Source organism: Anguilla rostrata, chromosome 10, assembly GCF_018555375.3.
Source record: "Anguilla rostrata isolate EN2019 chromosome 10, ASM1855537v3, whole genome shotgun sequence".
Classification (NCBI taxonomy): Eukaryota; Metazoa; Chordata; class Actinopteri; order Anguilliformes; family Anguillidae; genus Anguilla; species Anguilla rostrata.
The window spans coordinates 3,614,924-3,637,811 of record NC_057942.1 but is presented as its reverse complement, the minus strand read 5'-3'; the positions used below and the strand labels follow the sequence as shown (position 1 = coordinate 3,637,811).

General features: G+C 49.2%; 1 protein-coding gene across 3 annotated transcripts in view; it reads left to right on the top strand.

Moving 5' to 3' along the window:
• Positions 1-22,477, top strand: part of sgsm1a (small G protein signaling modulator 1a) — a 62,803-nt gene extending 40,326 nt beyond the window's left edge. For 2 of the 3 annotated variants that reach the window (XM_064353509.1, XM_064353508.1), the window contains 18 exons: positions 953-1,020; positions 2,577-2,740; positions 5,905-6,034; positions 7,549-7,675; positions 8,348-8,412; positions 9,079-9,224; positions 10,152-10,280; positions 10,815-10,997; positions 11,137-11,208; positions 12,903-13,392; positions 13,452-13,648; positions 13,713-15,386; positions 15,577-15,701; positions 16,309-16,391; positions 16,508-16,617; positions 17,843-17,939; positions 18,360-18,527; positions 18,980-22,477. In XM_064353509.1, coding sequence (XP_064209579.1) covers positions 953-1,020; positions 2,577-2,740; positions 5,905-6,034; positions 7,549-7,675; positions 8,348-8,412; positions 9,079-9,224; positions 10,152-10,280; positions 10,815-10,997; positions 11,137-11,208; positions 12,903-13,392; positions 13,452-13,648; positions 13,713-15,386; positions 15,577-15,701; positions 16,309-16,391; positions 16,508-16,617; positions 17,843-17,939; positions 18,360-18,527; positions 18,980-19,068 — 4,117 coding nt within the window. In that variant the 3' untranslated portion in view covers positions 19,069-22,477. The remainder of the gene's footprint in view (positions 1-952; positions 1,021-2,576; positions 2,741-5,904; positions 6,035-7,548; positions 7,676-8,347; positions 8,413-9,078; positions 9,225-10,151; positions 10,281-10,814; positions 10,998-11,136; positions 11,209-12,902; positions 13,393-13,451; positions 13,649-13,712; positions 15,387-15,576; positions 15,702-16,308; positions 16,392-16,507; positions 16,618-17,842; positions 17,940-18,359; positions 18,528-18,979) is intronic. The other variant, XR_010332784.1, reaches the window with a different exon arrangement.
• Positions 22,478-22,888: the final 411 nt, after the last annotated feature.

Sequence of the window (22,888 nt, the reverse complement as noted above, 5' to 3'; positions counted from 1 at the left end):
CTCAGTATGAACCTTAGGCTACGGGCTGCTGAATGGGACATAAAACACGTTTAGCCAAAACGTCTTTTTTCACATTTAATGAAAAAAATGTCAGTTTTTCCTATATTTATTATCTTTGAAATGACAGGGTGTAAAATGTGCCATTCCAAAATTGTATTCTAGATGTTTTGTTATTTCGTGATTTTAAACACTTCGCTGAACATTTAATCATTTAGTTAAACGAAAGACGTAACATTTACTAAATGTATGAAACGTCTTAATGTTTAACTGAACGTATGAAACATCTTAATATTTAACTAAATGTATGAAACGTTTATCTCAGTATTTAGCTAAATGCATAAATCGTGTATGAAACGTGTGAATGTATGAAACCCTCCCACCTCCGTGGTGGTGCATATCTGTGTCATCGACAGCATGTCCGTCTGCAGCTTGCTCAAGCGGTGATGGTTTTTAAGCCTTTCATGTGAAGATGTGAGCATGTTTCTCTCTGTTTTCCCACGGAGGAAATTGATTCTGATTGTTGGTGGGAAAAACGGCATAATGAGTGGTGATATAAGCTGATGATGTAATAAGCATTTCAAATACTTTGAGGTTACTTACTATTCATGCAGCGTTCGCCGTGCGGCTCTGCAAGGCAGGCCATGTTTGTTGCTGTTTTGTAGGTGTGTTACATACGTTTGGAGCTTTCTGGCAGTCGTCCAGAACATAGCGTTCTGAAGAGTAAATATTAAATAACAGAAAAAAAAATAACGCGCTACACTGTCGGAGGAGGGAAGTGCCCCCTACCCCCCCCCCACCACCCCCCCCCTACCCCCCCGTCAGATCCTCTGACTGAAAGAACGAACGGATGTAAAATAAAGCTTCGAACAGAATTTTCCGGATGATTCTCCCCTCTCTTTTGAGTCGTGTCTGTGTCTGATTTGCTCTCTCTCTCTCTCTCTCTCTCTCATAGCGTTTACTGGGACTACGCCATGACCATTCGCCTGGAGGAGATCGTCTATTTGCACTGTCACCAGCAGGGTAGGATTTCACGCGAATGTTTGACTTTGCGTATGTATATATGCCGTTTCAACTCGACAGTCAGCAGTTAGCATATCCCCCCTAAACGTGTAGACATCCAATAATAGTACAACCATGAACCGCCTCTAGTTCACATTGAGGGGAGGGTCTGAATCCCCGGCCCAGGAGAGCCACAGGCTGTGCTGGTTTTTGATGTCACTCACTCAGCCATTGATTGGTCGATTAAAGCAATTAGAGTGCACAGGTAACTCTCCACACCTGGTCCCCCCCTGGATTGCTGATTTTAAGGTAAAAAAGCTGAGTTACCTGGGTAACTGCGCTGAGTAAAACCCGGAACATTCGGATCGGACAGGACGAAGTAAACAAGACTGTTCCAGGTTTTACTCAGCGCAGTTCAGCTAACTCAGTAATCCTGCTCTGGATACAGGGTTTTACTCAGCGCAGTATCCAGCTAACTCAGAAACCTGCTCTGTGATACAGGTTTACTCAGTGCAGTTATCCGCTAACTCAGTAATCTGCTCGTGATACAGGTTTATCAGTATATCCTAACTCAGTAATCCTGCTCTGTGATACAGGGTTTACTCATGCAGTTATCCAGCTAACGCAGTAATCCTGGTTCAGGAAACACCCCCCAGGACCAAGGATTACAGACCTGATATACATTGTATATGTATCACCTGATATACTAGACTTTCAAAAATGGCTTGATTGTTGCTGTAATTACTTACAAACTAATGATTTCAGTTGAGATGTTTTAGAGGACGTATGAAGGTTGTGAATGCAACTGGTGGCATACTAAGACAGACTGCTGTTGACACTGGTCATCATTTGTACATTCATAGTTGCAGTTGCATGAACCGCAGGTTTCATTTTTAATTTAATTTCACTCTGTATAATTAATCCGTTCAGCATGCTTCCAGGCCTGTATAATGTGGTACACTGAATGTTTTTCTGCTTTAATGTACTGAAGGTTAAAATATTCTGCTTTCATTATCAATTCTAATCATCATTTTATTCTCTGTCTGATGGGTTGCTCTTAAAATGCAATCATCAGAAGTTTAATTGCTTTTCTGATGTTTTAGTGCAACAGAGTAGTGAAGAGAAATGGCCGCCACTGACCAGTAATTGCTTTCCAAGGTTACTTTTTACAAGTTTACAGTTGGCCACTTTATTAGTAACATTTGTCAAATTTAAGAAGATGGATTTTTTTAAGGAAGAGCTTCACCATTCTGCGTGTGACCGTGTATGTGTATTGTCAGAGCTGGGCAACAGATGTTAAATTTTGCTACATTTATGATTTACGTAATACGAAATACCTCCTGATAAATGTATCCCCACCTATTATAATAAATTATAAACTACGCTCACAGTAGCGGATGGAGTAGGTCGTTGTGCAGGTGGTTCGGAGGTGTAAGCTGTATGAAAATAGTGGTGTACTATATATTACACGTGAAATACACAGAGTGCCTATGCATATGTTTGGAATACTGTCCTTCACTGTGTATTTTGTGTGTGCATGCTTATGTAGATTTGATTGACGCTTCCCGTTTCGTTAGTGGACAGTGGGGGTACTGTGGTTTTGGTGAGCCAGGATGGGATCCAGCGGCCCCCGCTTCGCTTCCCCAGGGGGGGCCACCTCCTGCAGTTCCTGTCCTGCCTGGAGAACGGGCTCCTCCCCCACGGCCAGCTGGACCCGCCCCTCTGGTCCCAGAGAGGAAAGGTGGGTGTGGAGTGGTGGTTCCCAGACTCGAATCCTGGGGGGACCCCCTGTGCATGCTGGCTTTCAAACCAACCTCAACTGCAGTCCCAGAATTTTAACAAGCTGCTTTTCATGTTTGAGAGCTGGGGTCCCCAGTCTTATCCAGAAAGGGCCAGCGTGGGTGCACACACCTGATTCTTCTAATGAACCACTGGAGTCTTGATTTGTAAATCCAAAAAAACCAGAGATAGAAAGCCCAGGGGTCAGAAAGTAAAAGTCCTGCCATGTTCTTCTTCCACCCATGAACTCAGCCCAGCTGATTTCACTGATTAGTTCCACCTCCTGGCTGGAAAAATGTGCTAATTATCAAATTCAAGCGACTAGAACAAAATACTGGAGAGGACTTTTACTTTCTGAACCTGGATTTTCCTCCTGTGCTAAAATCCTGAAGTAAAGACCTCTGAGATGAACACATAATATTCCCCTCATCTCCTGGCGCATTCCCAAATGTCGGTTGCTGATTATTTTTCTCGCCGTCGCCCCTCGTTCTCGCGTTAAAAATAGCGCCTCTGCTTCTGCTAGCTCTCTCTCTTTTTTTCGTTGTGGCTGTGTAGCTACAGTGTTCATTAGCCGCGACCCTTGACCCGAGGGGACTGCTGATCTCACCAACGCGGAGAAGCTGCCGCTTGGCCGTCCTCCCGATCGGCGAATCAAAGACCCGAGAGCACAACAGCGGGATCTCCTTACGGCGAGAGAGCGCCTCGCGTTACGATATCATTCTCACCGCCGGCGAAAGAACTAAACTAACGACCCGATATATTCCTGTGAAAACATCCGTCTGAGATGCGATTAGATACTCGAGAACGTCCCCCTGCCCTCGGGCGGTCCGAGCCGAGCCGCGCGACGTACGATGAGCGTCGCAAGGCTTTTATTAACGAGCGTTCTCAGACCGCTCTCGCCGGGATCCAGCGAATCCAATTTAGGTGTCATGTGAGAATAATGTTCGGGGTTATTTCTCTGTTTGAGAATGGGGAGGGTTCACGGGAATTTGAGGAGGGTTTGTCTGGCTTCAGGGTTTGTCTGGCAGAGTGTTTCCTCGATATCACTTCTCACGAAAAAAAAAAAAAAAAACCCATTGCAAAATTTGATTGGATATCGGTGTATTCGGTTGGCTGTTGTTATTTTCCATTGACTGAGATCATTATCGATTGCCTTTTTTTTTTCCTGTTGTACTTCTGTTTCCTTGAGCCTGGATGAATTTCTAGTTAATTGCAGCTTTACCCTGGGCACCGGACCTTGGTCACGTAGCGTTGGAGTTTGTTTACTGCTGTTGTGTTGCTTTGCTTCTGAAAATTAAACAGGAGTTGCCAAAAAAAAAAAAAAAAACACTGGAAACTTTGCTGATATTACATTAGTTATGATTGGCAGCATGGGGCCTTAGTGTGTGGTGATGCATTTGTATGTTCTCCCTGTGTCCGTGTGGGTGTTCTCCGGGTACTCCAGCTTCCTCCCACAGTCCAGGTTAGGCTAACTGGAGACTCTAAATTGCTCATAGGTGTGAGTGTGTGAGTTGATTGGTGTGTGTGCCCTGCGATGGATTGGCAAACTGTCCAGGGTGTATTGCTGGCCTCTCGACCAATGAATGCGTGCTGGGACAGGCTCCAGCACCTCCCAACGTGCCAGTGTACCAGGAATAATTGAGCTTAAAATGCATGGATGGACGTTGTCAGATTTATCGATTGTTTAGCACTGCGATGGATTTTTGTGACAAATCTTCAGTGGCATGGCGTGTCTCATTGTTAGCCCTCGACAATTGTTTGCGCCGTGCATCGGAATCTTCAGTTGTTTTAGCGACTCGCGATACGGAATCTTCAGTTGTTTTAGCGACTGCGATCGGAATCTTCAGTCTTTAGCGACTCGATACGGAATCTTCAGTTGTTTTAGCGACCCCGATACGGAATCTTCAGTTGTTTTAGCGACCGCGACGGAATCTTCAGTTGCTTTAGCGACGCGATACGAATTTCAGTTGTTTAGCGACGGATACGGAATCTTCAGTTGTTTTAGCGACCGTGATACGGAATCTTCAGTTGTTTTAGCGACCGCGATACGGAATCTTCAGTTGCTTTAGCGACCGCGATACGGAATCTTCAGTTGTTTTAGCGACTGCGATACGGAATCTTCAGTTGTTTTAGCGACCGCGATACGGAATCTTCAGTTGTTTTAGCGACTGCGATACGGAATCTTCAGTTGTTTTAGCGACCGCGATACGGAATCTTCAGTTGCTTTAGCGACTGCGATACGGAATCTTCAGTTGTTTTGACGCGAACGTCGTTAACGGACATCTTCAGTTTTAGCGACGCGATACGGAATCTTCAGTTGCTTTAGCGACCGCGATACGGAATCTTCAGTTGCTTTAGCGACCGCGATACGGAATCTTCAGTTGTTTAGCGACGCGATACGGAATCTTCAGTTGTTTAGCGACGCGACGGAATCTTCAGTTGTTTAGGACGCGAAGGAGTGCGCGACGCGATACTGAATTTCAGTGTTTAGCGACGCGATACGGAATCTTCAGTTGCTTTAGCGACCGCGATACGGAATCTTCAGTTGCTTAGCGACCGCGATACGGAATCTTCAGTTCTTAGCGACGCGATACGGAATCTTCAGTTTTCCCCTGTTTATTGTTTGCGACCGCGATACGGATCTTCAGTTGCTTTAGGACTGCGATACGGTCTTCTAGCTGCCGGCTTTTTCGGGGTGGTAGGCGCGCGCAGCGGCGGGGGCGGGGGCGCGCGCGTCAGAGCGTGAGCGCGGGAGGCCAACGGCTCGTGGGGGGTGGGGTGGGGGACGCCGAACGGAGAGCGCGGGGCGTAATGAATTGGCGCATCGTTCCGCTGCGGCGGCCTGATTGCTCCGAATTAGGCTCGGACACTCGGCTACGGCAGCGAGTGGTTTCCCTGAACGTCTTCATCAACTCCCAATTTTCCCCTGTTTATCGTGTGCACTGGCTGAGTGGATTTCAGGTTTAGTTTTTTTTTCTGAGCTTCCCTTTTTTCAGGGGGTGGTACCGTATGCGAGTACATTATGATGCATCTCAGTGATTGGCTACAGCTGAAAATCACAGGTCAATGGGGGAAGGAATGGGATAAAGAAGTAGTTTTATAATTTTTGTTGTTTTTTTTTTGCAGGGAAAGGTTTTTCCGAAGTTGCGCAAGCGATGCCCTCAGGGATCCTCGGAGTCGGTCTCGGACAAAGAGGAGGACGAGGCCACGGACTACGTCTTCCGCATCCTTCTCCCCGGCAGCCAGTCGGAGTTCGGTGAGCAGCGACGTTCCTCCCGCCCCGCCCGGAAAAAGCGTTTCAGTTCACCATCATCATCCTCCCCCCCCCCCTTTTTCTGTTAGCTGTGTTAGGTTTTGGTTTTATAGTTGAACTGCATTGTCATTGGTTTTTTTTTACGTTACCTCACTGATACCTGTTACCACTGATGTGTTGAGCTTTTTTACCAAGGGTTTTTTTCGTCATCGTTTTCTTTACAGTTACCGTTGCCCACCCTACCCTCCCCTCCCCTGGGGCGCCCCCCCTGTCCCGCTCTGTCTCCCTGTACCAGCGGAGGCGCCCCCCTCCGAGGTCTCGGACCCTGGTGGTCCCCAAACGGTCCTGCAGCTACCCGGGCCCGCCCCCCGCCCCCGCCGCGCCCGGCCGTAAAGTTGTCTTTGTCCCGCGTGTCTGTGCGCCCGCTCAGCGCTTGCTCTTGCCGCTTCAGCCCGCCGCCCCCCCCCACGTTCGACGGGTGTGTCCCCTTTGCCTGACCCCCCCCCCCACTTCACACCCCCCCTTCCCTTTCACACCCCCTCTTACCCCCCACCCTACTTCACACGTCCTGTAACCCCACCCCTCCCTCCTCTTCACACACCTTCTTACCCTCCCCCCCGCCCCCCCCTCCCCCCCCACGTTTAACGGGTGTGTGTCCCCTTGCCTCAACCCCCCACACTCCACCCATCCTACTTCACATACTCTGTACTCTCTTCACACGTCCTGTAACCCCCCCCACCCCTCCTCTTCACACGCCCTCTTACCCGCTCCCCTCTCCCCCCCCCCCCCACTTAACACGCCGTGTTCACCCAGGCTGAATCGCTCGCTCCTACGCCAGGCTTATCTCTGTAAACCCTTTAGCTGTAGCTGGTGGAAAAAAATAAAATAAAATGCAGGTTAATCCACTCAAACCACAAGGACACGTGGACAAACGTCTTCAGAATCAAAAGAAGAAAAAAAAAGAAAGTAAAAAGAAGGAATAGAATAGATTTGTATTCCACTGGCACAAATCGCTAGTCTCTCACCGAAATGCATTCATTTCGGGCCCATTCAACTGAAAATACACTCTGGGCTGTCAGTGGGATAAAAGTGCGTCATTCACAAATTTGTGAGCGGAGCCCGTTGTGGACCCAGGCCCCTACCGGGCTGACTTTTGTTCACGTCTCGGTGATTTTTTAGCTGTTCGATTTTTCCTCCTGTCACTTTTCGGCTTTGGGGTCTTTTTTTTTCTTCTTCTTTTTTTGTCTCCTTCCTTTCGGCACGTAACGCTGTGGTTTGTGCTCTCGCTCACACGCCCCGGGGGGCTCGATGTAATTCAGCCGTGATTGGCAGCTGGGGAATCGGCTTCGGCGTTTCCAGCGATCGCGGCACGGAACGTTACGGTGATTTTTTTTTTTTTTGTTGCCGGTGGCGATACGGTCTGTGCTGCTTGCTGCCGGGGCAACCGCCGTTCCCGCGGAAACTCCTGTGCGCCGTCCTGACTCTGCGGTGTGTCTCGTGTGTGTGGGGGGCGGCAGGTACGCCGGACCTGATGGACCAGGGGGCGACCCTGTGGCACCCCACCCCCAGGAAGTCCTCCTGCTCCTCCTGCTCGCAAAGCGGGTCCTCTGACGGCGGACCGCCCAACGGGTGCAACCACGAGAGGTCAGGGACCGGGAAGGGGGGGGGGGGGGGGCGGGCCTGGACCCCGTTGCATGACATCCCCCTTCGCACACACACACACACACACGATCACAGGGCTAAGTCATAGAACGTCTGGACGAACCAGATGGCGAACACCGTATTCTTAACCTCGTGAGTTCTGTCTCTGTTGCTGTCTGAGTGTACTAATGCGTTGTGTTCGTTATGAATATTTATGTGGGGGCGTCTGAAGACGAGACCATCTGCAGTTAGCATATCAAGACACATAACATTGGCGCCCACTGTCGCTGTCCACAAATACTAAGAACAGTATATATAACCAGGATCAAGACTGTACTTCATGTGCGTGCATATGTGTGTGTGTGTGTGTGTGTGTGTGTGTGTGTGGGTGGGGGTGTGTGTGTGTGTGCACGCATGTGTATGTGTGCATGTGTGTGCTTGTGCGCGTGCATGTGTATGTGCGTGCGTGTGTGCAGGAGTGTGCTTGCATGTGTGTGTATGTGCATGTGTGTGCGTGCGTGCATGTGTGTGTGTGTGTGTGTGCGTGTGTGTGTGTGTGTGTGCGTGCATGTGTGCGCGCGTGTGTGTGTGTGTGTTCTTGTGTGTGTGTGCTTGTGCTTATGGGTGTGTAAAAAGGGGAGAATGGGCTTTAACTCGAATGTTTACCCTTTGCAGGGCCCCTCTGAAGCTGCTCTGTGATAACATGAAGTATCAGATCATTTCCCGGGCTTTCTACGGCTGTATGTACACGCTAACCCTCCCGCTAACCTAGCAGCTAAACGCTAAAACGCTACAAATTAACTTGAGTCCTCTCTCATTAACTGCCTACTAATCTTGCCCACCTACCACTGAAGCAGGTCACATACAAGTAGCGAGGACCAGCCAGGAATACTGAAATTACCGTTCATTGCTGTGAATATTGAGCGCTCACGCTCCGACACGAAGGACGATAATTACCGGTTTAATAAGCTGTGTCCCTCGGTGACGTGTTTCAGCTAAAGCATGCTAATTGCTGCTTGTTAATGCTCATCGGCGATTGGTACAGACTGCTGTTGGGGTCCCACGAGCAGGAAATGCTAGTGATGGGAGAATGGGGCTTCGTGAACCCCGTAGTAGGTGGAGCTAAGATGAGCTGTCAATCACTGATTTGTCAAACAAATTTGTTGAACAAATCAAATGGCCTGGTTCTCTGGTATCGACACACAATTATTGCCTTTATGCAAATGGTGTATATATAGATATGTATGTTTTTTCAGTGGTTCAAACTAGTGAGTCACCAATAGAATATTGTAGCTCCTCCCTTTTCTTGGTTGCATAGAATCTCACTGTGTTTGTCACAAAAGGTGCTGAATGGCCTCTCCCCTCCCCACCCCTTAAACCCCCCCCCTCCCCCCCCCCCCCCCCAGGGCTGGCCTACTGTCGTCATTTATCCACGGTGCGCACGCACCTGTCCGCGCTGGTCAACCACGCCATCGTCGACCCGGACGTCCCGTACAACGCCTACGGGGGCCTGACGGCGGAGGTGTGGCAGAGGTTCATGGGGGACTGCTCCGTAAGTTACCCCCCCCACCCGCCACCCCGCCCTCGCCGCGCGGCTCGCGACCGTCGGCGGCGGCTCTCCCGTTCCGGAGACGCGGCGGCGGCGGCCTCCTGAATATTCAGCGCTGTTTATCTTCACCCCCCCTCTTTTGCTAATTGCATTTCTCACATTCTTCGCCACGCGAGTGCATGCGAGGCCCTGGCTAACGAGCGCCCGTGGCGCCGGCGGGGGACATTTTGTATTGAAGCGGGCTTGATTCACTTCATTAACCGATGGGGTTCCTGTTGGGGCCTCTAGTGGCGCAGCCCATAGAGCGCTAACCACGTGCTCGATGCGAGCCGCGACGTCGGCGGTTTGAATCCAACCACCGACCTTTGTTGGACCTCTCTCCCTCTCTCTCCTCCTAATTCTTCCTGTCTCTCTACACTGTTCTATCAAATTAAGGATAAAAACATATTGTGTTTCTATTCCGTATACCGTTCGCGATCACGCTATTTAATAATGAAAAACGAGGATTTGTAACTCACTTGGATTGGACACCGAACCAAAAAAAAAAACAAAAAAAACAATAGTGTTTGAAACAAAATCGGAAAAAGAACGAAAGAAAGAAAAAACGAAAACGCCAAAACCGACGCCCGCTGGTACACAGCAGTTTCGAAGGTTAATGAAGACAGCGGGGAGTTTTGTGAGTGAAAGCAGTATGTACTCAACCACTTGCTGAGTGCGAGGCAAAATGTGTGTTGTTTTTTTCCTGTTTTTTGAATGAATGAAATTGCACTTTTTTGAGGGGAAAAAAATGTAATGCTGGTGAATCCACATTGGCATGAAAGAGAGTGTGGTGTGTAGCATCAATGGATATGGCAGTGATTGCAGTGAAGTCGCTGTGTCACCTGCCCCCCCCTTTTCCATGCCCCCCCCCCCCTCCCTCCGTACCTGCAGGCCTACGAGGAACGGGAGCTGCTGCGCCTGGTGTACTTTGGGGGGGTGGACCCCACCCTGCGCAAGGAGGTCTGGCCCTTCCTGCTGGGGCACTACCAGTTCGGCATGTCCGAGGCGGACAGGAAAGAGGTTCGTGTGAGCTTCGAGATTTATGAACCAAGCAGACACCACCGTCACATAAATCAAACGTCTGCAGTGTACCCATCCACCAGGTAAAGATAGTAAAGATATGTGTTAACATTGTTTGGTTACAGGTGACTAGTTAACTTAGCTAGTCTTCTGAAGTGTAAAGCCTAGCTGGCTAGCCGCACATTTAGCACGTAGCTAGCAACACTTGAGAGCTGGCTAACGACACGTTTAGCATGTAGCTAGCAACACTTGAGAGCTGGCTAACAACACGTTTAGCACGTAGCTAGTAATACATGAGAGCTGACTAGCATCACACTTGACACGCAGCTAGCAATGCTTAACAGCTGGCTAGCGACACATTTAGCATGTAGCTAGCAATACATGAGAGCTGACTAGCATCACACTTAGCACGTAGCTAGCAACGCTTGAGGGCTGACTAGCATCACAATTAGCACGTAGCTAGCAGCGCGTAGCTAGCAGCATTTAGTTTGCAGCGCGTAGCTAGCTGCACATCTCCTCCCCCCCCCGCTGCAGGTGGATGAGCAGGTGCGGGCCTGCTACGAGCAGACCATGAGCGAGTGGCTGGGCTGCGAGGCCATCGTGCGGCAGCGGGAGAAGGAGCAGCACGCCGCCGCGCTGGCCAAGTGCTCGTCCGGCGCCAGCATGGACAGCAGCATCCAGAAGATGATGCACCGCGACTCCACCGTCAGCAACGAGGTGAGGCCCGGCTCCCGAGCGCCGCGGTCAGGGATGGGGGACGCGCGTGTTTGAGACGTGCTCTGCCACGCGTGTGTGTTTTATATCTACGGTGCCATGGGAAAAAACCTCCCTGTGTGTCCCCGTGTCCCTGTGTCAGTCCTCCCAGAGCTGCAGCTCAGACAGGCAGAGCCACGCCCGGCTGCAGAGTGACTCCAGCAGCAGCACACAGGTACCAGCAACACGCACACACATGTATATACACACACATATACACACACACGTGCACACACACTCGCATGCACACGCGCACACACACACATACGCATGCACACACATGCACACAAAGCTCTCACACACACACATATCTACAGAAGTACACGCACACACACATACACGTGCACACACACAAGCATACACACACACGCACACAAAGCTCACACACACGCACACACATGCACACACGCACACACACACACAGCTCACACACACACATGCACCCACACAGTATCACACACACACACACACACGTACACGCACGTACACACACACATATACACCAATTCGTATTTTTTGTCCCGTTTTGTATGTTCCTTAATACGAGCACTCCCTGTAATTACAGTGGCCCACGCGCGCGATGTCACGCATTTCCGCTTTTGTTCGATATAATTAAGGCGCTGCTCCCATCAGGGCGCCTTTGTGTAGCGCGATCAAGTTCTGCAGTTTCGCGGCCGATTATGTTCCCTCTCATATTCTTCCATTTCGGTGGAATCAGCCGTCGAGGCGATGGGATTCGACAGCACATCTATGGCCGAACTGTACGCTGGATGTGCTGTCAGTCCTTTTTATATATTCAGACTCTTTTTTTTCTGTCGTTCTTGCTTTATTCATACGTCTCTAATTACCCTAATGATATTACATAACACCTTAATGTGTTCTGATATTACACTTAATCGCAGTATCGCATAATATTTAACGCTGAAGCTTAAAAGACTAATTACCGTAAATTGAGACGCGTCTGTGTTCTTCAGCCTTCTCCGGTCCGTTTTTCGTTTTTCGAAAAAAAAAACGGTCGTTTTTTTTAAATTATTTAATTAGAGCGCGATGACGCGGCGCGAAATTATCGGGCGAAAAAAAGGCTCTCCGTGGCTCCGCTGGCGGGAACGGGGCGAATATCGAACCGAATATTGGCCGTTCCTCCACGTACACCTGCAGTCACCATCGTCGGGCCGCCCCATCCATTATCCGCAGCTCTCTACCCGTTCCCATAAAATACAATTAATCAAGCGGCTCGCATCGCCCGCGGGTGTTTGATTACACGCGTTGTGGCGGGAAAAAACAAAAACAAAAAGCACTGGCAGCTCCTCCTCACAGGAGAAATACTCCTTTTTTCGTGGCGTCGGATCAAATTAAGCCGTTAGCCCGGAGCCATTAGAAGTGGGAGGCATTACGGCGATCGATGTTATGTTAGCGCACTCGCGGTGACACAAATTGGTGTGGGGCTCTGGTCAGTGAAAGTGGCGTGCGCACGTATGCGCCTCGTCAGGTGGAAGAAAATGTCTGTTGACTTAACTAAGGGCCGGGCGATATATACTCGATCGGTAATTATCGACTATTTTCTTGAGCGCAATAACGACAATGCCCGCTATTTGGTGTGTTTTACGTCTATTGTAACGTAACAAAATAACGTAACATAATGACGAGAACAGGCCGATCAGCCCAACAATGCTCGCCATTTTCCTGACTAAATTGTACCTCGTGCTCTGATCGCCTGCAGACGAGATAGCATCTAACATCTTATCGAGCCCGATCTTGAAAAGACCATTTACTCCCCCCGCCTGTTCCTGCCAGCTCTTTTCTCTTCCTCTTCTGTTCTCCGCACACCTGGAGCGGCCCGTTTTCCCTCTGGCTCTCTCTTTTTTCCAGGTCTTCGAGTCCGTAGAGGAGGTGGATCAGATCGAGACGGAGCCCAAGGGCGACGAGACCAAGCAGGTTCCCAAAATCCCCAACGGGGCCCTGCCCAACGGCACCACCTCGCCCGACTCGGGGCACCCGTCGTCCCGAAACTTCTCCATTGCCTCCGGCCTGTCCGACCGCTCCCTCAGTACGGAGGACAGCGGCGCGCCCGAGGCCTCTGCCAAATCCGCTGCCCCCCAGCAGCAGCCGCCCCCCCCCCAGCCCGGGCCGGCGAAGGCGGAGCAGGCCGCGGAGGCCTCCCCCACCTCCAGCCCCCCCCAGAGCACCCGGTCACAGTCCCAGCCCCAGGCCCAGCCCAATGGGAAAGAACTCCAGGCTAAGGACGCGTCGGAGAAGGTCTCCAAAACTCCCGGAGCCACAGAAACGGAAGTGGCCAAATCGCCCAAAAAGGAGGAGGTTAGCGTTGCTAAACCAGAGGAGGTACAATCACCTGAGCAAGGTATCAATCGCCAAAAAAGGAGTTAGCGTTGCTAACAGAGAGGTTAATCACTGAAATAGAAGTAGCCAAATCGCCTAAAACAGCGGAGGTCAACGTTGCTAAACCAGAGAAGGTTCAATCACCTGAAATAGAAGTAGCCAAATCGCCTAAAACAGAGGAAGTCAACGTTGCTAAACCAGAGAAGGTTCAATCACCTGAAATAGAAGTAGCCAAATCGCCTAAAACAGAGGAAGTCAACGTTGCTAAACCAGAGAAGGTTCAATCACCTGAATAGAATAGTCAATCACCAAAAAGGAGTCAGCATTGCTAAACCAGAGAAGGTACAATCACCTGAAATAGAGGTAGCCAAATCGCCTAAAACAGAGGAAGTCAACGTTGCTAAACCAGAGAAGGTTCAATCACCTGAAATAGAAGTAGTCAAATCACCCAAAAAAGAGGAGGTCAGCATTGCTAAACCAGAGGAGGTACAATCACCTGAAGCAGAGGTAGCCAAATCGCCTAAAAAAGAGGAGGTCAGCATTGCTAAATCAGAGGAGGTACAATCACCTGAAGCTGAGGTAGCCAAATCACCTGAAATTGAGGTGATCAAATCACCTAAAGGAGAGGAGGTCAGTGTTCCTGAAGCAGAAGAGGTCAAGTCAAAATCACCTGAAGCAGAGGTAACCAAATCACCAGAAGCAGAAAGGATCGAATCGCCTAAAACAGAAGAGATCAGTGTTCCTAAATCTGAGGGGGTGAAATCACCTGGGCCAGAAGCAGCCAAATTACCTGAAACAGAGGAGGTGAAACCCTCTGAAAACGAGAGGGCTGGTGCTCCAAAAACAGAGCAGGTCAAGACACCTGAAGCAGAAGAGATTAAGTCACCAAAAACAGAGGAGGTGAAATCACTTGAAAGCGAGGTGGTCAAATCACCTACAATAGAGGAAGTCAGGTCACCTAAAATGGAGGTTGCCAAATCTCTGGAATCAGAGGTCAAATCACCAGAAACAGAAGAGGTAAAATCACCTACAAAAGAGGATGTCAGGTCACCTAAAACAGAAGATGCCAAATCTTTGGAAACAGAGGTCAAATCACCAGAAACAGAAGAGGTGAAATCACTCAAAACTGAGGAGGTCACTGCTCCTAAAACAGAGGAGCCTACAGATGTAGACGGGGAGGTGAAATCTCCTGAGGTGGAAGACGTTAAAACTCAAACAAAAACAGAGTTGGCCCAGGCAACGGAAACAGAAGTTGCCGTGTCTCCCGAAACACAAGCCCTCAGAGCTCCGGATACGACGGAGGAGACGGAACAGGCGAGACCTTCAGAACAAGAGGTGGTCGAGGGTGCGAGGGAAACGACAGAGGTCAAACCTCCCGAACCGGAGGACGCCAAGGTCATAGAACCTGAAGTAGCCAAAGCTCCACAAACGAAAGTCGGTGGAACTCCTGAAACCGAAGAGGTGAAAACTCTTGAGTCAAATGGCGCAGAGGTGGCAGAGGCGAGATCTCCAGATCCAGAGAAGGCCAAGGTTCCAGAGGGGCAGGATGGTACGCCAGACGCGCAAGAGGTTAAAGCTCCAGACGCCGACATTTTCAAGGCTTTTGAAGCAGAGGAGGCCCTCGTGATAAGTATGGCCTCCAGCACCATAGATACCAGCGATGCTCTGCTCACCATAGAATCAGACGAGTCTCCGTCCGCCATAGAAATGGAGGAGATTCCCATGGCCAAGGGGTCCATTATCTCGTGGGACAGGAAAGGGACGTCGATGGCCCTGGGGTCGCCGACGGGGGTGGTGGGCTTGGTCCTGGGAGAGGGGTCGGGATCGGCGCTGCCCGTCCTGGAGCTCCGGCTCGATCAGGCGGGGGAGAAGCCCAGCCCGGAGGGGACCGAGTCGGTCCTGTCCGAGGAGCCCGAAATGGAGAGCCTCTTCCCCCAGTTCGACTCCCTGGTCGTCGCCGCGGAGATGAAAAACGAGGCGGTCTCCCCCGTCTCGTCCATCGGGACCACCTATTCCGTAAGTCCCCCCCCCCCCCCTTTTTTTCTCCCCCCGCCAGACATCCGTTAAAGTGCGGGCTTGGAGTGCAGGCCTAGGAGAGGGTCGAACTCTCAGCTGAGAGGGATGAGAAAGTGTTGGGAGTACGGCGGGACGCATGAAATCCGGTGTCTCCAGCCCTCCCCCTGTTTGCTTTTCTCTCCGGCTGCAGCAAGAGCTGCTGGACATGTACACCATCAACCTGCACCGCATCGAGAAGGACGTCCAGCGCTGCGACAGGAACTACTGGTACTTCACCCCGGCGAACCTGGAGAAGCTGCGCAACGTTATGTGCAGGTATTCCGTCGTCTGGCTTCTATTAACTAAGTTTTTTTGTTTACATACAATCCATTTACACCACTGGATGTTAGCTGAGCAGCTTAACCCTTGGAAGAGTAGGTTTTTTGGAATGTTTTTTTCTGAATTCTAAGTCAGTGTTCTAGACCTCCAGTCCATTGCATTCAGTTACCAGTGGTGATTGTTACATCAGTATTAGAATGTTCAGTTATGAACATTCTAATCACTTACTTGTGATCTTACACCTTTAATTTATAACGTCGCTCATGGGTAGTGCCTGAGCTCTGAAATAAAAAAACCTGCCATCTCTGATTTACGAGCCCAATTAGCTGACCGTTACACTATGCTGCCACTCATTCGCTGTTATTGCCTTCAAAATCACTTCAACCTGAACCCATCTACAACTCAGTGAATATCAGAGAATGTGCGCTGATGGCATAAGAAAGTGTTTGCTGTGTCCACTGCTTTTATTTTTAAGGCATTTGTGAGCCCCCGATTAGTCGAGTCCTTTTCCCTCACCGGTCACTCAGGTACGCCTGTGCCTGTGTGTGTGAGAGTGTGTGTGTGCGCATGCATCTTAATCGCTGAAATGGTTTTCTCTCCGCAGTTACGTCTGGCAGCACTTGGAGATCGGCTATGTGCAGGGCATGTGCGACCTGCTGGCGCCGCTCTTAGTCATTCTGGACGACGGTGAGTCACCGCGCAGTCGGCGAGCCGTGTGCGTATTTCTCCCTCTGTTAACTGACTCTTTCTCTCTCTCTTTCTCTCACTCTCACTCCCTCTCTCTCCCTCTCTCTCTCTCTCAGAGGCCATGGCCTTTAGCTGCTTCACAGAGCTCATGAAGAGGATGAACCAGAACTTCCCTCACGGAGGAGCCATGGACACACACTTTGCCAACATGCGCTCCCTCATCCAGGTAATGTGGACACACACACACACAGCATACACACAGGCTCTCACACACATACACGCGCACACACACACACACACCATACACACAACACACGCCCACAACGCACACATCCACACAACACACACACACACCATACACAGGCTCCACACACACACCACATACACAGCTCTGCACACTACACGCACGCACACACACACACACGCACACCATACACACCACACACACATCACACCACACCATACACCACACACAACACTGCCGACCACATACACACCGCACATACACACACCAAACACACACACACATACACAACACCAACACACGCACACACACACACACACACACACACACACACACCATACACACACACACAACACACATGACCGCACACACACAACACACACGCACACCATACACACACACCACACACACATACACACACGTACACACATACACACACACACACACGCACACCATACACACACAAACACACATCACGCACACACACATGCACGCACACACAGCATACACACACAAACACACATACGCACACACACACACACACATGCATACACACACACGCACACGGGCATGACCCCCCGTGTGCACACTCACAATAAAAATACATACACTCTGTACACTCAAGCACATATGCATGCACAGACACACACACACACACTCACACCATACACACAGGCTCTCACACACACACACACACTCGCCCATAAAGCCATTTTAACAGCAGCGCTCCTGGTTGTGGGACGCGGGAGTGCTTGTAAAACCAGGGAAAGCGTTAGCGTGCGGCGCGTTCTCCAGGGATGAGCTCGGCCCGCTCCCAGGCAGCCGTGCAGCGGCGCTGGGCAGGAGAGCTTGGTGCCGGGCCAGCGCTGCCTGCTCCTTCTGGAGACGGCGCGGAACAGATGGTTGAGAAAATGACTCGATAAATGAATAAACACCAGTGTAAACACGGCACTGACCCTGAGGATAAGCTTTCCATTCCCATCAAATTCTCCTTTCTCTACCTTTCTCTCACTCCCTCCCTCTCCCTTTCCCTCCCTCGCTTTCTTATTTTCTCTCCGTCTCCCTGTCTCCTTCCCTCTATCCTCCTTCCCCCCCTTTCCCCTCACTCTGTCTCTCTTTCTCTCCCTCTCCCTCCCTCTCTCCTCCCTTCCTCTTTCCCCCCTCCCTCCTCCCCCCCCCCTCCTTCTTTCTGTCCCTGTTTGTTTAGATCCTGGACTCTGAGCTGTTCGAGCTCATGCACCAGAACGGGGACTACACCCACTTCTACTTCTGCTACCGCTGGTTTCTGCTGGACTTCAAGCGAGGTAACGGTGCCCCCGGCTTCAGGGGATCTCCAGAGCTCAGAAATTCACTGTCCAAAAAGCCAATTAGACTCCTTCCTTTTCAACAAAGGCCCCCTGCTTCTCAGGTTAAAATGCAAAGTACCCCCAATATTAAAGCTGACAGGATTTGCTCGTAACGAACCGTTTCGCTTCGAAACGATTTTGAGGCCGCTCCCGCCGCGTCCGCGTGACGTTAATTGCGGTTCGAACAGAGCGTTTTAAGGTGGGCGGCTTTTAGTTTAAATGTGTGGCTTTTGAGCTTTTGAATGAAAAACAGACAGGGATCAACGCTGGCAAATTGCGGCCAGAAGCGAGGTTTTGAAAGCGCAGCTACAGAAGCTGAGAGCGCTGGGCGGCCGAGCAGCCCGGCCTGGTCGATGACGCCCGCCATTTTAACCTCAGAGCTGGTGTACGACGACGTGTTCGCCGTGTGGGAGACGATCTGGGCGGCCAAGTACACCTCGTCCGGCCATTTTGTGCTCTTCATCGCCCTGGCCCTGGTGGAGATCTACCGGGACATCATCCTGGAGAACAACATGGACTTCACCGACATCATCAAGTTCTTCAACGGTGAGCCACGGGCGTCCGTGCGGTCTCCACCGCGGAAAGCCCACGCGTGTGTAGCACGCGCACTTTAACCGTCTTATGTTAGCATCACCAGGGATTGATGCTGGAACACAAAAGTTTATGCGTCATCTTCTAGTTTCTACTAGCCATCACTCCTAGGGCAAAAGTATGGGTTTACTACTATAGGCATTAGCAGACGCTCTATCAGGCGACTTACACACTTTTCATGTTTACATTGTATCCATTTATACAGTGGATATATCTGAAGCAATGCAGTAAGTACCTTGCTCAGGGTACGCATGCCTTACGAATCAAACCGACTTCGTTACAAGCCCAGTCCCTACCATGTGCTCCTGTCATACGGAGAAAGGTAGAAGCTACTGGGTTTTTAACTGTTGGGAAACTGTCTTATAAAGACTGAAGCCATTTGTTGTCTCTCTCTCTCTTTTGTGCAGAAATGGCCGAGCACCACAATATCAAGCAGATCCTGACTCTGGCACGAGACCTGGTGTGCAAGGTTCAGACGCTCATCGAGAACAAGTGAAGAAGAAGAAGAAGAAGCCGCCATTGGCCGTTCTGCTGAGTCATTCTGTTACAGGCATTCCCAGCGTCCTCTCTGTCCCAGCAGTGTCCAATCAGAGGCCTCACACAGCGGCCCCTGGCAGTAGGAAACCATATATATCCCATCCACCCACCACACATATACCATAGACGCCAGTTCAGCATTCCCACCCATCAGCCTGATGCCTCTCTGTGTTACTCCATGCAAAGCTAAAAGAAACCTGTATCCGCGAAAGCCAGTGTGTGTTTACTGTGTGCTTACGCTGTTACCGCGGGTGACGGGGGGGGGGGCGGGGCTCGTGGAGGTGGCTCGCAGCCCTGTCACCACGCGGTCGTTATGTTTGTGCAAGGCTGGTGCTCGCCCTGGGTCTGGCTCCTCTTAGGCGCGATCGAAATGTCCTCCACCTGACAGCGGTAGCAGGTGTCCGCTGTTGCCCGCGGTTACGGAGGCCTGGCGCGCGTACGTGTCATCCGGGGCAGTGCGTTTTGTTTTTTTTCGCAGAGAGCAAGAGGGGTCGGCCATTTTGGGAAGTGTTTTTTTTTGTTGTTGTGGCGGTGCAGGAGTTTTGAGGGCCAGCGTTGCCAACCCGAAACAGAGAGTCGCATGCGCCCCCCTGTGCCAACGCACCCTCAGTGTTTCAACTGGACCCGCCGGCCAGAACTGGTGGCGGTCCGGTCGACTTTTCTCGCCCGTTGTATTTTTCACGCTGTTCCCACGAAGTGAAAAGCCGTTCTGTTTCCACGGCGACCTTCAGAAACCCCCCAGCCATGTTTCTGTTGGGTTTTTGTCGTTCGTGAACGTCGAGGTGCTTGAATTTCTTCCCCGGTTCTGTTTGTGTGGCGTGTGTGTGTGTGTGTGTGTGTGTGTGTGTGTGTGATGTGGAAAGTGATGAGAAAATCTACGCCGCCTGCGTTGAAAGTGCGGAGGCCGTTCACTGAACTCTTCACCTCGTCTCTGATTGGCTGTTCGCCGTGATGTCCGAGTCCTGCCGCTCGTTTCTGTGTGTTCTGCACTCTAGTCTGATACCCTCTCCACTCAGCCAATGTGCCATAAAACATGCTTTTACTCTGAAGAGGTGTAATAGGAAAGAAAGACCTCAATGTATTTTCTGCCTTAATTTCGATCTGTCCTTGCATGGGATGGTCCAATATTTCTGTCACTGTAAAGTCCTTGGGTGGTTATTACACGGGACCACTTATACTGCTGGAGTCATTTCATAACCCTTATGGCGTAAGCTGCTCCTGTCCGAAGCTCACGGAATGCTGCCGCTAATTCTTCCCGTGGGTCAGAATCCAGTGTGTGTGTGTGTGTGTGTGTGCCGAGCTCTGCGCTGACGTTGTGTGTGTGTGTGTGGGATGACTATCGCTCTCTGTCACACCAGGTAGAATGTTCTAATGGTCGTCAGGTGTCCTCGTGTTGACTGCCTCCATATCAGGATTTTACTCGCCGAACCCAGGGTTTCCAGGGAAACATCTCTCTCTCTTCTCTCTCTCTCTCTCTCTCTCTGCGAGATAAGTTCAGATGCACCATTAGCTTTTCACACAAGAAAATGGCACTCTGACTAAGAGAGAGAGAGAGAGAGAGAGAGAGAGAGAGGCTGCAGCTGTTTTCTCAGTGTTTCAGCAGGCCGCAGATAGCAGATGATTACAGTCTTAATTCACTAGAGAAAGGAAGGAACACCCCCCACCCCCCCCACCCCCCTCAGCAGAGATAATGGTACGACCCGCATGCTGCTGAGAGCAACTGCGTCCTCTCGGTTTTCAGGACTTGACGTCATGTGGTGCGTCCTCCAATCAGAAGGAGGCTGATTGCCTGGAGCGAGACAGGCTGCTCTTCTATTCTGTGCGTGTGTGTGTGTGTGTGCGCGTGTGTGTAGGGACATGCTGGACACATTGCATTCTGGGAAGAAAAGTCAAAATGCAGGAACATGTTGAAGCCCTGTCAGTAATTTCGTCTTAATTGCCAGTGTTTTGAGTGACCTTTTCTCCCACCTCATCTGGCATTTGTGTTCATTCTGCTGTCTCTCTGTATATTGCTGTTTGTGACTTGTACTGTAACAAGGGGAAATAATCAACTCTTTATGAGAAAAAAAAACAAAAGAAAAAATCTTATATATTATTATATAGAGAGAAACGTATATGATGTACATGTGAATTATGGTTTTCTCGGACTGAAAATGAATACAAAAAGCAACAAAAGAAAAATAAAGAATATATATATAACAGTGCTCTTATTTATTTTCTCATTATTATTCAGTGAATCACTGTATATTAGGTAAATCATGTGCTGCTTACTCAATATCTTCTGTTGTCCTTCTGCATTTTACTGTCGTTTAGCACCACTTTGATGCTTTATTTGATTTTTGTTTTTCCATTTCAAGAGCTGAGGAGTCCGTCCAAATAATCGCGAAGGTTGAGGGGAGAGAGCATTTGGTCGCAATTCAATTTACACATTTAACCCTGCTGGAGCAATTTTAAGTGATAGGTGGATAACAAAAGAAATGGTTAGTAGTTAACTGGGAAAAGTTATGTTTTTGATGATTGTACATAGTTGCTAATTCCAGGCATTTAGCTAAACGCAGTGAAGGCTCATGGGTAAACGGAAAGTCTGTGTGATAACAGAGACTGCTCTTCGGATTTGTCTGTCCATGAGATCGTTCGCAGGGTATTTGTGAGTGTAACACAAAAAATCCGAGAATAGACGATACTATTTATGTTTGCGAAAGTCACACGTTTCGCAAGTTTCCGAGAAGCATGGCAGCTTGGGAACTGTGTCCCCCGGTGACCTAATGATGTAAATACCATTTTAGCCTGCGAGAAACCAGCTCCCTGAAATTCACCTGAAAAAAAGTATATTTATCTGACAAAATGGAGTCAATCTGCATTGCTGCCTTTAGTAATGGATTATTCATATTATGTGATCAAAAAAAAGTTTTTTCCCTCTCTGCAAAATCCATGCTGCAGACCAAAAAGTCAATTCAATGCTCCTTCAACCTACTGAGTGGTCATGTATGGCTTATATAGGACTTTTAATGGTTTCACTGTCTTGTGAAATAACAGTCACTGGACTCACCGTTCATGTTATTTTCCTTGAATTACATCAGTTCAGATGTTGTTTTCTAAGTGTGTGAAATATCTTGTATTGAGTATTATGGTAGCTCTTTGTGAATGCAAACTACTGTATGTTACAGCAAAATAACAAGAAAACCAACTATTTGTATATTTTATTTATTCATTATTCGTTTTGCTTTTCTATACTAAGCTAAGATGTTTGTTATTTTGTGACTGGTCATAAACAATATATTACAAATAAAACAAAATCTAAATATATATTAAATGGTCTATGTATTCATAAAAAAATCAATAAAATGGAATTGTCCTTATTTTTCCAATTGCCTTTCTAGTGCAGTTTTATTGAAATGTGCACATTTGCTATTTCTTGTGTTGAATTCTGTTTTTCTGAATTTTGCCTAAATAAATGCATCACCAATTTTACATAAGTAGTAAAACATTTATATGGAATAGTTTAATGAACAAGACATCACCTTCAGATATCCCCTACCGTAGAATGTCGCCACACTGTTGTAGTAGTCCTTATAATACTAATTATAGTGGTAGCCACATTAATAATACACATTAGTAAGCATGCATACACACAGTCTGGCAAATGCATAAGTAAGCACTGAATGTCTGGTCACAAGTAAAATTTGTCAGTGAGGCACAGCATCGATCAGGGTAATGAGTGATGTGAATCACACCAGTACAATCTGAACGGAAGACATGCCTAAGATGTGATATTGTCC